Source organism: Sorghum bicolor, chromosome 2 (genome assembly GCF_000003195.3).
Source record: "Sorghum bicolor cultivar BTx623 chromosome 2, Sorghum_bicolor_NCBIv3, whole genome shotgun sequence".
Taxonomy (NCBI): domain Eukaryota; kingdom Viridiplantae; phylum Streptophyta; class Magnoliopsida; order Poales; family Poaceae; genus Sorghum; species Sorghum bicolor.
In genome coordinates this window covers 27,190,634-27,208,179 of record NC_012871.2, presented here as the reverse complement: position 1 = coordinate 27,208,179, position 17,546 = coordinate 27,190,634, and the positions used below count along the sequence as shown (strand labels likewise).

General features: G+C 42.1%; 1 protein-coding gene across 2 annotated transcripts; it reads right to left on the bottom strand.

Annotated features, from left to right (window-relative positions):
• Positions 10,892-15,539, bottom strand: LOC8063421 (40S ribosomal protein S7). 2 transcript variants are annotated; one of them, XR_002450155.1, is made up of 7 exons: positions 15,047-15,511; positions 14,812-14,915; positions 14,600-14,673; positions 14,375-14,498; positions 12,587-12,624; positions 12,420-12,501; positions 10,892-11,301 (listed from the first exon to the last, which is right to left on the bottom strand). XR_002450155.1 is itself a non-coding variant. In XM_021453866.1 (7 exons), the coding sequence occupies exons 2-7, from the start codon at positions 14,884-14,886 to the stop codon at positions 11,230-11,232; spliced, it is 444 nt and encodes a 147-aa protein (XP_021309541.1). In that variant the 5' UTR covers positions 14,887-14,915; positions 15,047-15,539; the 3' UTR covers positions 10,892-11,229. The 2 variants fall into 2 exon arrangements, 1 of the variants encoding a protein (XP_021309541.1); XM_021453866.1 differs by having other exon boundaries at positions 12,608-12,624; positions 15,047-15,539.

Here is a 17,546-nt window from a genome sequence, read left to right as displayed (position 1 = left end):
CTATTGTTGTATGAAAACTCTACATACGGCAAACTTTTATTCCAACTTGTTCCATACTACAACGCACATGCTCTCAACATATCTTCCAAAATCTAATTGGTCCTCTCAGTCTGCACATCAGTCTGGGGATGGTACGCTGTACTGAAATTCAGCTTGGTCCCAGAGACTCATGCACTTTTTGCCAAAAGTGAGATGTAAACTGGGTACCTCAATCAGAAACTATCTTTTTAGGGACCCCATGCAAGCACACTATTCTCTCCATGTATAGTTAAGCCAGTTTTGGTCCACTGTATTTGGTCTTAACCGGAATAAAATGAGCGACCTTCGTCAACCGGTCTACTATTACCCATATAGAGTCATAACCTTTTTGAGTGCAGGGTAATCCCACTATGTAGTCCATACCAACTTCTTCCCACTTCCACTCAGGGATTTTCATTGGTTGCAACAATCCTGCCAGTCTCTGATATTCTGCTTTGACTCTCTGACAAGTATCACATAAAGCGACATACTCAGCAACATCTCTCTTCAAGCCATGCCACCAATACTTCTCTTCTAGGTCTAGGTACATCTTAGTGCTGCCAGGGTGTATAGAATAAGCAGATTTGTGGGCCTCTCACAGAATGCCTCCCTAATAGATCTATCCTCAGTCACACATAGCCTTTTTCCAAACCACAGTGTTCCATTATCATCCATCTAGAATCCTAGTGCCTTTCTGATCACGATGATCTCAGCTATCTCTTTTAGCTTTTCATCCTGTAACTGACCCTTTCGTATTTCTTGCTCTAAAGTGGGTTCTATTACTAACTCAACTGCATTAATAACAAAACCCAGATTCAGATGTGCAATTTCAGCGCATAACTTTTCAGCCATAGAGGCCATTTGCACCTCGTTACAATAGCTTTTCCTCCTCAGGGCGTCTACGACCACGTTTGCTTTCCCAGGGTGGTAGTGTACCTCCAAATCATAGTCCTTGATCAGCTCTAACCACCATCGTTGCCTCAAATTCAGATCTGATTGTGTGAATATATACTTCAAACTCTTATGGTCCTTGTATATGTCACTCTTATGTCCGATAAGATAAAGCCTCCAGATCTTCAAGGCATGAACCACTGCTGCTAATTCGAAGTCACGGGTACGATAATTCAACTCGTGCTTCCTCAACTGTCGAGACGCATAAGCCACTACTCTTCCTTCTTGCATAAGAACACACCCAAGTCCCAAACGAGATGCATCACAATAAATGGAGAAATTCTTACTTAGATCTGGCAATACTAGCACTGGAGCTGTAGTCAATCTCCTCTTCAAATCCTCAAAATTTTCTTGACACTTCTCTGACCATACAAACTTGGCATTTTTCTCTAGCAGGGCTGTCATTGGTTTGGCAAGCTTGGAAAATCCCTCAATAAACCTTCGGTAGTAACCAGCCAATCCCAAGAAAGTGCGTATTCCACTCACATCAGTAGGTGGTTTCCAATCTAGCACATCTTTCACCTTGCTTGGATCCACAGCTATTCCACCATTAGATACAATATGGCCTAGAAATGAAACTTCTTTCAACCAAACCTCACACTTACTTCGTTTAGCATATAACTTGTGTTCCCGAAGCTTTTGCAGGACTAGTCTCAGATGTTCAGCATGCTCTAGTTCAGTCTTGGAGAATACTAATATGTCATCAATGAACACCACCACAAACTTATCATGGAATTCCATGAAAACCTTATTCATCAGATACATAAAGTATGCAGGAGCATTGGTTAAACCGAAAGACATCACTGTGTACTCATACAAGCCATACCGGGTTGTAAATGTTGTCTTTGGTATATCAGTGGCACGATTCTTTAGCTGATGGTACCCAGAATGAAGATCAATCTTGGAAAACACACAAGCACCTCTCAACTGATCAAACAAATTATCAATTCTAGGCAATGGATATTTATTCTTGATCATGACCTCATTGAGTGACCTTTAGTCTACACACATCCTCTGTGTACCATCCTTCTTATTGACAAAAATCACTGGTGCTCCCCAAGGTGAAGAGCTGGGATGAATGAAACCTTTCTCCTGTAACTCCTTTATTTGTTTCTTAAGTTCTTCTAATTCCTTAACCCCCATTCTATGTGGACGTTTAGCTATAGGTGCAGTGCCAGGTAATAATTCAATAATAAACTCAATGTCATGGTCAGGTGGCATACCTGGCAAATCATCGGGGAACACGTCTGGAAACTCAACAACAACTGGGTCCTCCTGACTGACACTGTTATCAAGCTGGTTCACTGTAGCTGTTGGCTGAGGCTGAACTACAACTTCCACACAAATTCTATCCCCTTTTGGTGTTGTTAGTGCAACTACTTTTCCTTTACACTGAATCGAAGCCTCTTGTTGTTTCATCCAATCCATTCCCAAAATCACATCTATACCACTTGCTCTCAACACAATAGGGCATATCTTTAACTCTACCACCCTTAGAGTTAAAGTAAGTGGCTGGCAACAATAAGAAGCTTGCATACTTCCCCTCGGTGAATTTACTAGTATGGGATTCTTCATGGCACATAAGGGTAGGCTATGTATTCTAACAAATTCTTGTGATATGAAAGTATGCCAAGCTCTAGAATAAAAAAGAACAGATGTAGGGATAGAGTTGACTTCGAACGTACCGAGCATGACCTTTGGTTCCTGCTGTGCTGTCTCAGAAGACATGTGGTTCACCCTTCCAGTATTAGATGCTGACTTTTGGTGGTTATTCTGCTTCTGGGGGGTCTGTTGGTTTTGCTTTTCAGTGCAGTGATATGACAGGTGACCCTCTTTACCACAACGGAAATACTTGTTGGGGGTGTTAGGGGCACTAGTCTTCATTGGAGTGTTGCTAGGTGTCCCCTAGCGTGGCGTCTGTTGGTTGCCCTGCTGCTGATTCTGTTGGTTCTACGGGCGCTGCTGAAACTGATTGCACTAGGGGTACTGACCACGATTCCACTGAGACAGTGGTCCTTGGTACCTCTGCTAAGAGCCCTACTACTGGTTGGTGCGTGGACGAGTATTACTTCTAGAGGCCTGTCCCTGCATCTGCTTCATTTTAGCATCCATCTCCCTTGTTATCCACTACGATAGCATGGTTCACAAGCGTCTGATAGTTGGGGTATGCGTTGGACATCAGTTGGAGTTGGAGACCATCATACAATCCCTTTAGAAAGAGGCGCTGTTTATCAGCATCGTTAGCCACCTCATTTGGAGCATAACGTGACAGCTGAGCAAACTTGTCCCGGTACTCTGGAACTGTCATAGATCCCTGCTTCAAACTCCTAAACTCCTCTGCCTTCAGCTTTATTAGCCCATTTGGTATGTGGTAAGACCTAAAGTTCTCCTTGAACTCTAGCCATGTGATAGAAGGGGCATTGGGAGGTCGTCCATACTCAAACGACTCCCACCATGTCTGAGCTTCTCCCTGAAGATGCCCAGATGCGAACAACACCTTCTATCTATCATCACACTGTGCTATGTTGAGTTTCTTCTCCACTGCACAAAGCCAGTCATCTGCCTCCAGTGGGTCAGCGACATGTGTGAACACAGGGGGATGACCTTTCAAGAATTCACCCCGCTTATCACGCGGTGGTGCCCCTCCGATTGGATGATTCTGTTGGTTCTTCACCAGGGCTTCCATGAGTTGCGTCTGGACTGCAAGTAGCTGCTCGATGGTGGCAGGTGGGTTGACTGGAGCACCCCTTCCACGTCCTCTACCCCTTGGCAGCATCTGTCATCCAACATAACATGCAGAACTTTAGAATCTCCCAAATTATAGACATTCATGAATAGGTTTGCAATTCTAAAAGTTTTCTGAGTGATTTCCAGTGTCCGCAGTTTGGTAAAACAATCATAACTCGAGGTATAAATGTCCAACAGAGGCGAAACTTTGATGGTTGGAAAGCTTTAGAAATTGTCTACAACTTTTATTCAGAGCACAAATTCAGATTCAGTCGTTAAGTTAGACAAAAAATGTCTCCAATCGAAACTGTCCCAGAACTCAGACTGCACAGGAACTTCTGGTTTCAACATTCATATCTCTCGGCCCAGATCATATAAAAGGATGGTTCCAGCGGCATTGGAAAGATACTTAAGTCTAGTAATTATCATAGAATTTTCATGATTTTTGATCGAACTGATTTTTCTGGGTAAAATTATTAAGACAGATTGGTCTAAAGAAACAAAACAGGGAAGACAGATATACCAACCCAACTATTTATTCATTAAACATTAATCCTTAATAACCTAAACTATGGAACTTGTAGACATGCTTACAAAGTCCAAGCACTCATTACAAAGATCAAACTCACCCATAAGCATAATAACAAAGCAACTAAGCATAACAATATGCACACCACACTAACTTGACTCGACTTACTTGCGCTTCTAGCGGCTTATTACATAATAGGGACTTCCAACACTAAGGGCGTGGTTCATAATCGAGCTTCACATAGATCTTGGGCTGTCCTTCCCCCTCACGATGGTCTTCAATCATCTTGTGGCACCTCTTGAGAGCCTTCCCTTGTGCTATCACCATGTCTTGTAATTTCATATGCTTTTCCACCATCTTATGAGCAAAGTACACCATCACTTGGGAGACTGGGTCTAAATCTGCTGGCTCCAGCATTCCCCATCCTTGTTCCGGGTCTAGGCGAGGTAGGTAATGGTGTATATCCCACCGCATGTTACCGAAACATTGCTCACGGAGGAACAAACATGCTACGAAAGCTGCTTCTTCCATGCTCTCTTCCATAGTAGCTCTATGTCCATCGTGACGGTAACCCCGGTCTTTCAAATATGCATCTTTCTCCACATCCTTGGGAAAGATACGCACTTTAGAATTCCAGTAAGTGTTCTCTAGGGGGTGCGTATACTCGGTGCAGGAATACTCCACAGTTGCATCCCAGTCAGAGAAGTAAGCCTCCAACATTGCCACCAGCCGGTGATGCGACGGAGCGTTGCATGAAGGCTTGTGGTACACCTTTCTAGTCCACCATATGGGAGGGGACTCATCATCCTCAGCAGGTTCATCATGTGGCGGTGATGGGGATTGACCTCCTACGGGGGCAGCACCTTCTTCTTCATCATCAGAAATTAGGATGACCTCCTAGGGATACTCCTCTAGTTCAGACTCCACTTGCGATAGCTCTGGTTCAGATGCTTGTTCTGAAGGTGGTGGAGTCTCCTCATGTTCCAGGGAACCCTCCTCTCATAGCTCCATAGGCTCGTACTGGTAACGAGGTGGGTAGTATCCTCCAATTGAGATACGAGCGGTCTTGTTGGCACAAACCATCTATAGAATAGACCAGAGAGAAGTTTGATTAGAAGCAATGATTTCATAATAGAGTGAGACGGTAGAAGCATAAAAATTTTAGTAATTAACAAGAGTAAGATGGTAAGCATGAAAGTAGAGAAGAAAAGACAACTAAAAACGACCATTTCTATCTAGGCTTGCGTCCTACAATCAACACGGCTCTGATACCAATTTGTCCCACCCAATTTAAGGATAAAATTGAATGCAAAACCTTATGTGTGCCTAGAGATCAATCACACATAAGCTCACAAATTATAGGGAGTATCATCACAAGTGTTTATTACATAACAATATTATCTCAAAGTCTTTACATAAATAAAGCGGAAATAAAAGATAACTCTCGCATGGAAGCTCCATCACATAGGCACGTCAACTGGTTGACCACAAGACTAGAAATCCTTAGGGAAGTACTGGTAGTAGTCATTACCCATGCCATCTGTTACCCATCCGGGATTTTTATCCAAATAAAGAAAATAAACAAGTATAAGTACATCTCGTACTTAACAAGTGTAACATGGGGTTCATGAGGCTCAAAGGCTAGACACGGGTTTAACTGCATGTAGCTTTTAGTTGTCACAATTTTAGCATATGAGTAGCATCAAGTTGTCAAGACCCCAAAAAAATTCATGATCAAGTAAAGTGAATAATGAATAGCATAAACAACATATTAACAACAATAACTTTAATAATTTGCCATTAGTGATTGTTTATTCTGTATTGGTCCAAGGCCGCTCGTGACCGTGAGCACGGCTGATATACAAATTTTACACTCTACAGAGGTTGAACACTTTCACTGTGAGTCGTGATTTACCCTTTCGCCTGAGGTCATCAGCCCCTTAGCCCACTCCCAAGGAAGACCGACAGGGATCACTATGAAGCCTTTCAAAGGTTCGTCTAACAAGTTAGGGCCGCTTGGTTTCGTTAGTCAGTCCGTATGATCCACCCATAGGAATCCACGGTCTGCTATCCCCCATATGCGACGCAAGGGTAACCACTAACAAGCTAGAAAAGGTCCTCATACTGAGCTAAAGCCAGAGCCATGTAGCTCTAAGGTCCTCATACTGAGCTAAAGCCAGAGCCATGTAGCTCTCACAGTTGTACTGTATGTCCCGGATGGTCATATACAAATAAGTCCTTATGGAGAGAAACTAGAGCACCATAAGATAGCCCAATGCTCTAGCCCTCTTTACCAAAATTGCTAAAAAGTCATCTTTTAATGTTTATTGCATATCCCATTAATCCAATTACAAGATCATGGTTCAGTGGAGCGCTAGCATAAGCTACCCAATGCAAAACCATAGGTGACAAGGTATAAGATCAATACTAGGAAATCCTTAACAAAGAGACACATGCAATATGAACTGTGTGATTAAAGTTATTAGGAAACAAGGATGATCCCATGCTATACTTGCCTTGATCAAACTGGTCCTAATCATCCTGCTCGCAGTAGTACTCTTGGTCACCCATGAACTGCTCACCGTCTATACACAATCATCACATCAACATCAATCATCCAAAGACAATCATACAAGGCAAACAAGTCTATAATTAGAACAGTACACCAACAGTAATAAATAAAGATAAAAAGTTTATAAAACAAATCTAGATCGCACTACGATCACACAGATGTAAAGTTCACAAAAATCGGATCTAAAAAGAAGAAGTTATGATTTAAATAAGATTTCCTTTAATAAAATAATAGATTAAATCTAAGCTCAGATTTAAAAAGTTGGAAACATGTATAACAGAGCTACTAATCTATAGATTACACAAAAATGAATCTAACGCAATTTGAATGGATCAAAACAGTGTTAAAACGGAGTTTTTATGAGTAAAATAAGATCAATGGCAAATCTGTAATTTTGAGAAAGCGTATTTTGAATCTGAGTAAGCGAGAATACGCTTTCGGAGTTAGAAAACGTATTCAGGAATTCCGTAAAGGACTGCGGGTAGGATCTTTAAAAAGCAGGGGGGCTATTTTGCAAAAATCACGGCTGAAGAGGTATCTTCCATCTAGGACCGTTGGATCGCGGGTGAATGGCCGAGATTAGATTAGAGAGGGGAGGGGGAAGCTGCCGGGCAGAGTGGATGGAGGTCGCGGTGGCGCCATGGCCGTGATGGCCGGATTTGCTCAATCCGGCGACATAGAGCAGTAGAGCGCAAACCAAAAGCACAAGGACATAGAGAAACTCGATGCGATCGCACCTAGGGCCGAGATTGGAACCGAGGGAGACCGACTCGGGCTTGCGACGGCAAGGGGCAGACGGCGGCTCTGCAAGGAGTTCGGTGGGGTTTAGCTGTGCATAGAAAGCATGAAAACACGAAAGGAGAGTTTTGGCGGCTTTGTAAGATAGAATCGAAGCTCGGCAAACTGCTCATGGAGGCCAAGATGTGTCGCAGTGGTGGATTGGCTTTGGCGGAGATCTTGGCGGTGTTTTTCGGCGAGAACAGGGCGGCGGCTTGCGCTAGGATTGGAATAGGAGCTCAGCGAGGGTCGGGGCGAGTATTTAAAGGGGCAAACCGTGCGGAGCAAGGAACTCGGGAGAGACTCCACGTGCGGCCGGTTGGATTCGATGGAGTCCTACTCGGTCACGAGGTAGGGGACGGCTCCGACGGCTGGGTCGCACTTGTCAGTGAAACGGGGCGTGGGCCGGCTTTGTCAACGACTGCAGTGAAGAGGAGAGGCGCGCGGCTTGCTGGCCGGTTTGGCAGTGGGCCAGGGAAGAGGTTGGGCCGCGCCGTAGAGAGAGAAGGGGGAGAGAAAAGCTGGTCGTGGGGAGAAAAATTGGGCTGAGCCCGAGAGTGAGTGAGGGAGAGACTAAATCCTTTTATTTTTTTTATTATCACTCTTTTTGCTCAAACCAATTAAAAGGATTTAAGAAAACCATGTTGAATTTTAAAAAAATTACCACTCAATAAAACATGCAGCAGCATGGATGCTCAAACATGTGTCTAAATCTTATAGTGACTTTTAATTTAATAAAAATTTATTTTTTACTACACTCTAGTGCTCACAAACAATTAATTAAATCAATTTACCCTATTTGGAAAGATGAAATTTTTAGGGTGTTACAGTCTGATGAGAATCCCTTTGCAAATGATGGGCTGCATAGGCGGCGCCATGATCATCGACGGCATGCTGATCATGGAGATATAGAGCATCATCATGGTCGTCGTAATAGGGAAGATCCGGACAGCATTGCTCGTGTCAAGTTGAGTATCCCAAAATTCACTAGAAGAGAGGACGCAGACGCATATCTTGAGTGGGCTGAGCAATGTGATCAAATTTTCAGAGTGCATAATCTCTCTGATCAGAGGCGTGTTAATCTTGCTTCAGTAGAATTCTCTGGTTATGCTCTGACTTTGTGGAATCAGATATAAGAGAATCAACTTGTGTTGGGGCGTGCATATATCAACACATGGGAAGAGATGAAGCAAGTGATGAGAAGGCGATTTGTACCATCAAACTATCAGTGTGACCTTCGCAATAGGTTGCAAATGTTGAAGCAAGAAAAAAGATCAGTTGATGAGTCTTATAAGGAGATGGAGTTGTTGTTAGTGCGGGCTAGAATTAGAGAGGATCCAGAGTCAAAAATGGTAAGATTTTTGGGAGGTCTCAATGAGGAAATTTCTGGTTTTGTTGAGATATTTCTATACCATACTTTGTAATACCTCGTTGATCAAGCCATGCGTTCTGAAAGAAAAATTCATCAAGAGACATGGAAAATCTTATGCAAGTCATTCTATTACAGCCCCATGGAGCAAGCAGCAGTCCAACACTTCTCTCGGTGGGGGACGGTCCCAAGGTGCTGCAGCTAGGCCCTCTTCATCTAATGCTCCTTCGAAGATGGTGGTTTCTACAACATCATCTCCTGCAAATCAGCAGCGACCTGCTACAAGTGCAGCAGCCCCAACTATTGCTTCTTCAGATACTACTTCCTCTACATATAGTAGAGAAATTGTGTGCCACAATTGCCATGGTTGTGGACATTTTGCTGCACAATGTCCCAGTAGAAGGACCATGATTATGAATGATAATGGTGAATGAGAATCTGAAAGTGATCGTGAGGAAGAAGGTCCAAAATACGATGAGGATCATGAAAACAATGATAATGAGATCCAACCCGATGAAGGTGATAACAACTGCTTTATTTCTCTTCGTGTGCTTAGTGTTACTGCTACAAAGGAAGAGAATTGGCAGTGACATAATATTTTCCACACTCGAGGTATGATCAAAGAAAAGTTGTGTAGAATTATTGTTGACAATGGCAGCTGCAACAATATTGCTAGCCAAGAATTGGTTGATAAAATGGAGCTAAAACAAAGGCGTCATGCTAATCCATACAAAATGCAGTGGCTGAATGATTGTGGTGCGCTGCATGTGAGCCATGTTGTGACAGTTCATTTCTCTATTGGGAGGTATAATGATCATGAGGAGTGTGATGTGGTGCCTATGCGAGCATGCCAACTGCTGCTAGGAAGACTATGGTTATATGATCATGATGTTTAGATCTTTGGAAGAACCAATAAGCTGGCTTTCATGTACAAAGGAGAGCGAATTTCTTTGCTCCCTTTGACACCGGAGGAGATTTTGAAGGATGATCTAAAAAGAAAACAGCGAGAGAGCGAGAACTACTTGCGAGTGACCCGTAAAAATAGTGAGCGAGTGTTTTAAAGCCAAATAAAACTCCACAGCCGTAAACAACCAAGACAAAGGGAAAAGAGGGATTAGTTATGATGGCTAGGAAGAGGGTTTAAAAGAATTGAGTGAACCCAATGCCACATTCTTTGTACTCCTGTACAAGGAAAATTTTATTTCCACTAATGACTTATCCTCTACTTTGCCAAGTGTTATTTTTAATGTGTTATAGAAACTAGGTAGGATGCCCGTGCGTTGCTATGGGACAGTTAAACTTTTATACTAAAACACATAGATCACACGATAAGATAACAATATTAGACAATTAAATACTGAAATTAAAGTAATATTTAATATAAAAAGCAAAGTTCGTAAAACTATAGAGCCATAGAGAGCATGGGGCGCAAGCTATCTACTGTTAAATCGACTAAGATAATGTATTATATCAGTAGAAAGAAATTTCCGATATTTACTTTTCATGAGCCAATAAATCCATAAGTTCCGCCGCATCGGTCATTTTCCCCTCTAGGATCATGCCATCGGTGCTACAGATCATTTTATTCCTATTATATTATATTATATTATATTATATTATATTATATTATATTATATTATATTATATTATATTATATTATATTATATTATATTATATTATATTATATTATATTATATTATATTATATTATATTATATTATATTATATTATATTATATTATATTATATTATATTATATTATATTATATTATATTATATTATATTATATACATCCATTCTTGCTTCTATAGTCACTCTTTGGTAAGATCAGGTGCATATATGCAGATATCAACGTAGCACATACCGGAGAGAAAGCAACATAGAAATATATCTACAAGGATTGATAGTAAATGACGCTCACTTTAGCTAGCATGTAAGATAAATGAGCCATTAACATCATAATGGGATCTTTATAGTACCAAATACCAAACTACAAGAGGAGGATGTCTCATCTTGGCTTAACACTTGTAAGGTGCAAACCGAGTCAATTTCCACATCGTATCGTTTCTAATATAATTTACATGGGGTTACATACTCAAAATATAAGGCTATAGTAAATTGTTTACACACAAAAATCATATCTCTTGGATGTGTTATAAATTTTCTTTTTGAGGATGAACCTCGACCTGCACCTAACCTTTTGCGTGTCTTGTCTATTAGCAACACACCCAAATCTTGTCTTTAAGGTGAAACTTTAGCACTCTTGGATGATCTTGACTCTGGCATGGTCATTGACAGGTCCAAGGGAGGTCTCCAATCTCCATCTTAGTCCCCGTTGTGTGATCAAGTATCACGTTAACCTGCCATATGAAGTGAAGTGCTATGCAAGGAACCCAACTGCCATTTGTGTTAAGACCACAAAACATGAGTGACTAAATGAAAAGGAGAAAAAGGAGTTTTTTAGATCCATTTGCATCCTGATTTTGCCCCATGCTCGTCATAGACAAACAAAGGCTTCTAGTTTATTAGGCTGTAAATCCAGCTCAACAAAATCTAATATTACAGTGGGACAGCAACAACGCAGAATGACCATACAATCGTATCACCATAAATTTTTTTCTCAAAAAGTTAAATATTACCGTGTGATGTCATAGTATGAATCTCATGCCATTATTAACAAAAGAAAACCCTGCCAAACTATTTGTCTAGGGAGATTCACAAATGTGCAGTATCTGTCTCAAAAAAAGAACATATAACGGATGCCATAAATAAATATGCATGTTGTAATTAGTCAAACAAAAAATATCAAGCATTATCTGGGTGCCATCCGAGAATTGCTTGAGGCCACTCTAGAAGCGCGGTCATGAAAACATGCAGGGTCTGAGATATCTTAGTTAACTCCATATTGTTGTATGAGTTAAAAAAATGTAACAAGTAGGTCAGAAGGATAATTTGTGTAAAATCCATTCAGAGTGCGATCAACCAAGAACCCAACATTGGAATCCATGGCAGGGTCAGTGAAGGATTTAATGTCAACTATTTATATAGTCTGAATACAAACCGTGGTCACCTCCTTGTGAGGCAAAGAAATCATTCATCAAAAGGTCCTTTTGTTTATTCTCTAAAATGAATCATTCATCAAAAGATCCTCAGTTGTAATATTTGAAGTCTGATTTTTTGGGAGGAAGGTTTGAACAAATATGTCAATAAAGTCCATGACACAGACAATATTTGCTACCTTTAAGCATCATACTTAAGTCTAGCTTAATGATTAGAGTATAAATCATAAGGTGATATTATCAATAAGCCCTGCAGCATCCAAAGATGGTCTTTTAACTCCAATGCTAACTACAGAAGACTCAAGAATAAAATATGAATGATGAATAGGAGAAAGCTGCTCTACAAAAGTTTTTTAAGAACAATCCTAAAATTATGACCATGCTATGTACAAACAACTGCTCCTTGAAAAATAAATTACCTGTCGGCAATATTTTTTGCCATCCCTTTTCCCCCAAATGCAATTCAACTTTAGCATCTTCTGTCTCTCTTCAAAGAGTAACCTGTGTGAGTCAAGAAAATATACTTTATAAATAATTAGAACGCAAGCAAGATATCACACAAAATATTTCAAACTGCACTCCATACATATGGAACCATCGAATCTACCTGCTCCCAATCAGGATCTGTCAGATAAGAGAAACAATTTTCCAAAATCAGAATAAAATGTTGACCCCGAGTTTACTCATAAATTGTTAGGTCTACCTCAATTTAGAGAAACAAAAATTATTTGTATGTGTATCTCTAATTTATTGTGTGTTAATGCTATATGCCACTGCAACTGTCTGACATTCAGATAATTTGGCACAGGATTATTAGCACTGAATTCACATAAAGGAGACCATAAGCTTCAGATAATTTGGCACAAGATTATGCACTGAATTCACATAAAAGGAGACCATAAACTTCATATAATTTGACCAGAAATATTTGCACTACATTCATACAAAGCAGATCAGCTTCACAGAGCATCTATCCACTCATGACTCAGCCAATGCACACGTAAGTAGAAATTTGTCATTTTTAAGCCAATTTTGCAATCAAAGCTGAAACTATGAACCTAAATAGAACAAAAAAAAAATAAAGTTACTTAGTATCTAAACATATCAGACAGATATCTCATATTAATTATCTAACCAATGGTGAGAACATAGCTATTTAGGCACAAGAATATGTAGCACACTGTTTGCTCAAACTGCTTACCTCGAACTGCTATTACATGTATATGATGCAGCAAGGGGCTGCATTGACCCAAGGCAACCTTGACACAGTATGTTTTCAGTTTGTGATGACAAAAGAACAAGCTCAGCAGCATTTGAAGATATTGTGAAATGTATTAGAAGAATTTGCGGATGCACTTAGAAAATTGCTCAAAGTATGAGTACACATAGAGGCAATATGTGCAGTAGACAAGTTTAACATGTAATAAAACTACAGATTGGCAAAGAGGGTCAGAAGTTTCTCCTCATTTCATCAAGAACTAATAATTCTAATTCTAACATTGTATTGTAATGAGCCAAAGGAATGGACTACACAACCGGGTTTGGACAGCTGATCGCTTAGCAAAGACGAACCTACCCCATCCGGAGAAATGTCCATTATGTGATCAGGAGGATGAGACAATTAATCACTTGATAGTGGGCTGCGTTTTTGCTCGCCAAGTTTGGTCCCTGGTTTTTCAACATTTGGGGCTATCGCAGTTGGCACCACAGCCTTCTGTGACTCGTTTCTCAGGATGGTGGAAGAGATCTTCTGCTGCTGTCCCCAAGGAAGTGCGTAAAGGCCTCAACTCCTTGATAATCTTGGTGACTTGGGAGATTTGGAAGCATCCTAATACTTGTGTCTTCGATATGAAGAGGCCAAGTGTTCATGAAGTCCTTGCGGGGGCCGCCAAACTCCAGGAAGTTCTTTATAGGTCGCTGCCTCATGGGGCTTAGGGCTTGGAGACTTTTGGTCGTTTTTTTTCATGTTCTTGATGTGGTGATTAGGTAAATCCAAAGTACAGTGTGTGTGGGCGTGTGTGAATTGTGGGGTGTGTGTGGGTGTTGGGTCTCTTGGACCTGTGTACCTGTTTTCTACCTTAATGAAATGACGCGCAGTTCTCCTGCGCTGTTCGAGAAAAAAATATATATAACAACAACAGTATTGATAATCAACAGTGACCACAGCTGAGCTGTTCATGACAACTAATTTGATGAATTACAATTGGATGGTAACTTTGATGCTACTACATCCCCTAATCCTGATAATCAACATGAGTTGCACACATGTATGAATCCCACGTCATCTAAATTAATTACCTCATCCAAGCTTATGCAGTAGCTACAATTAGCAAATAAACCAAACATAGCAGTAGAAACGAAACAAGAAATTCACCTTGCCGCTGAATTTCTTCTCCAGCTCCCTGACGAGCCTGACATGGATCTTCCTGAAGGCCTTGCGCAGGCGGTATGGGACGTGGATCACAACAGCCTTCCTGCTCCCGGCAACATCCATCTGGCTGTAAAATCAAAACAAGTATCGTCACCAAATGTGACAACTAAGCACAGGCTACTACATCTCAACAGGCAAATACAAGATAGTAAGAAACGGTAAACTTACATAGCATTGTTGATGTACAGGTCCTTGAGGTCACTCTTGAGCTCCTGGTTGCCGTTCTCCAGGTCGAAGAACGCCTGCAGGCACAGGAAAAACCGGCAGAAAACACATCACAACCGCGGCACATAGGGCAACCACACACAGAGCACCAGTTCGAAGAAAAGGAAATGCTACAGTGGGAGGAGAGAGAGGAGGGGGATTGGTGCTCTGCATACCTGCGCGACGGAGTCCTCGAACTCGGAGGGCTCAAGGCCCTTCTCCTTCTGGATCTTCTTCCTCGCGGTGTACATCTTGCCCTTCCCTTCGCCGCCGCCGGACCCTGCGGCCAAGGAGGATATTCGAAAAGCAGCAGAGCATGGATCAGCCACCAGCGCAAGGGGAGATGATAATCAGAGAACGCGGCGCCAGATCGATGGCGGACTCGGAGGCGGCGGAGATGGGATGGGATACCTGAGCGGAGATGGGGTGAGGAAGCGAAGTGGAGGCGCCGGCGCTAGGGTTCGGAGGAGTCGCGGGTGGATGCTGGGTGGGATGCCAGAGCGTGAGACGGGCCTGGCGAGGTTGTTGGCAGAGGGCGAAGTGGACGGCGGCACAGAGGGCCACGAGGAGGCCAGCGCCAACTCCCACGCTCCCGCCTCTTGCCTTCGGCCCCTCGCCGAAACCACCATCGGATCTGGCAGCCGCCGCCGATCTGCCTTGCAAGCGAAAGAATGCGAAGGATGTCGCACGTGGGAGGATGTTCGTCGTGATATTTGTCCGCCATGCTGCCTAGAGATGGGCAGCGAGCGGCATCGGCAGGCAGCGAGGGCGAGGAGGACCGAGGACTGGAGGAGCCATTGACGAGGGCAAGAGGAAGGATATTTTCTTCGGGGAAAAAAGGAGCGTTGGGGGTACGGTGTGGGATTCGATCTGTGGCTGCATATGTCGCACAGGGCAGAGGGCATGCGGGGAGAGGAGGGATCGCACGGGACGAAGGGCAGGATGAAAGTCGATTGTCGCACGAAAGAGTGTCCACTCTTTACTCTTTTTAGTTGTAGGAGATATGAGGATGTCTTTCCAGAGGAGGTACCACCAAAGCTGCCACCTAACAGAGGAATTGAACATCAAATTGACCTTGTTCATGGTGCTTTACTTCCAAACCGAGCTGCATACCGTACCAATCCAGAGGAAACAAAATAAATTCAGCAACACGTGGAAGAATTGACGAGAAAAGGGTATGTGCAGGAAAGTCTTTCACCTTGTGTAGTCTCTGTTCTTTTAGTTCCTAAAAAAGATGGTTCATGGAGAATGTGTGTTGACTATAGAGCTATTAATAAAATCATAGTAAGATAGCATCCCATTCCTAGACTTGATGATATGCTTGATGAACTTAGTGGTGAAATAATTTTCACTAAAATTGACTTGAGAAGTGGCTATCACCAAATAAGAATGAGATAAGGAGATGAGTGGAAAACAGCTTTTAAAACCAAGTTTGGGTTGTATGAATTGTTGGTAATGCCCTTTGGATTGACTAATGCACCAAGTACCTTTATGATATTGATGAATCATGTGCTTAGATCTTTCATTGGCAAGTTTGTTGTGGTTTACTTTGATAATATATTAATTTATAGCAAGTCTCTTGATGAACATGGTGAGCATATCCAAAGTGTGCTTGCTATCCTACATGAGCAAAAATTGTATGCTAACCTTGACAAGTGCACATTTTGCACCGAGGTAGTCTTTCTTGGCTTTGTTCTTTCAGGTCAAGGTGTGGAGATGGATGTGGAGAAGATCAAAGCTGTTCGTGAGTGGGTGCCTCCACAAAATATGAGTACAAGCTTCAACGTCATTGATTTATCTCTTTTCTTTGGATTGGACGAGTCGAGGACGACACCTTTTCAAGAGGGGGAGGATGATATGACCACACCAACAAGCAATATGTCACAAGCTCCAAGTCAAACTACAAAGACTCAAGTTTTACCAACACATACACCAGCCCAAGTCATTGATGGACCGATTACACGTAGTCGTGCAAAGAAGCTACAACAAGAGGTCCACGCGCTACGAGGTGCAATGCCTGAAGGTGCTAGGTCTCAGCTTACAAGACCACTTGGTGGTCATTCCCGAGATGGTTCAGGTCATGATCAATATGACTTTGAACCTCATGCGGTATCTTTGCTTCTCAGTCCCACAGCTCTAGCGAACCATGTTTTCCCTTTCGTGGTGATCGCTTTCCTCAAATGAGACATGGCATGCTTGGTGTTTTTCCTAACACTTTTCCAGGGCAAATGAGCCAACACTGCTATCCATCACAGTTTACTAACCCTAGTGTTGCACCATTTGCTCACCCCATGTCTTTCTATTGATACAAATCAGAGGCTTGGAGAACACGTGGGTTGTTGATTCCGGTTGTTCACACCACTTGACCAGAAGTTCAAAATGGTTCTCCAGCCTCGACCGCATGCAATGTAAGGAATACATCACATTCGGGAACAATAGCAAAGGAAAAGTGCTTTCTCATGGGTCCATTTGCGTCAATGAGAGTTATGTCTTGAAGGATGTTGCTTTGGTTTCAAATTTGTATTTCAATTTTCTTTTGGTTTCGAACTCTTCAAGATGGCTTTGAAGTGTGTTTTAAGACGGGCTTGTCTTGAGTTCTTGATTCTTAGGGAAATCGTGTTTCTCAGATTGTCCCTTTTGGTCATGTCTTTCGAGTTGATTTTTCTCATTCTTTTGGCTCTTCTCATTGTCTTCTGGCTAGATCTTCCTCTGATCTTTGGAAGTGGCATAGGATACTAGGTCATTTGAGCTTTGACTTACTAGCTAGGTTGAGCTCACTTGCCTTAATCTGAGGATTGCCAAAATAAAAATTCGAGAAAGATCTTGTGTGTCATCCTTGTCACCATGGGAAGATGGTTGCCACTTCTCACCCTTCTATTACTTAAGTCATGACCAAGGGACTCCGTGAGCT

What these genes read in the sequence shown, in the direction of transcription:
- LOC8063421 (XM_021453866.1), bottom strand. Translation starts at nt 14,886, where the DNA reads ATGTACACCGCGAGGAAGAAGATCCAGAAGGAGAAGGGCCTTGAGCCC. An exon ending in TCGAGGACTCCGTCGCGCAG is followed by an intron (nt 14,674 to 14,811) that starts GTATGCAGAGCA and finishes CTGTGCCTGCAG; the next exon opens with GCGTTCTTCGACCTGGAGAA. An exon ending in GCAAAAAATATTGCCGACAG is followed by an intron (nt 11,302 to 12,419) that starts GTAATTTATTTT and finishes TTCATATGGCAG; the next exon opens with GTTAACGTGATACTTGATCA.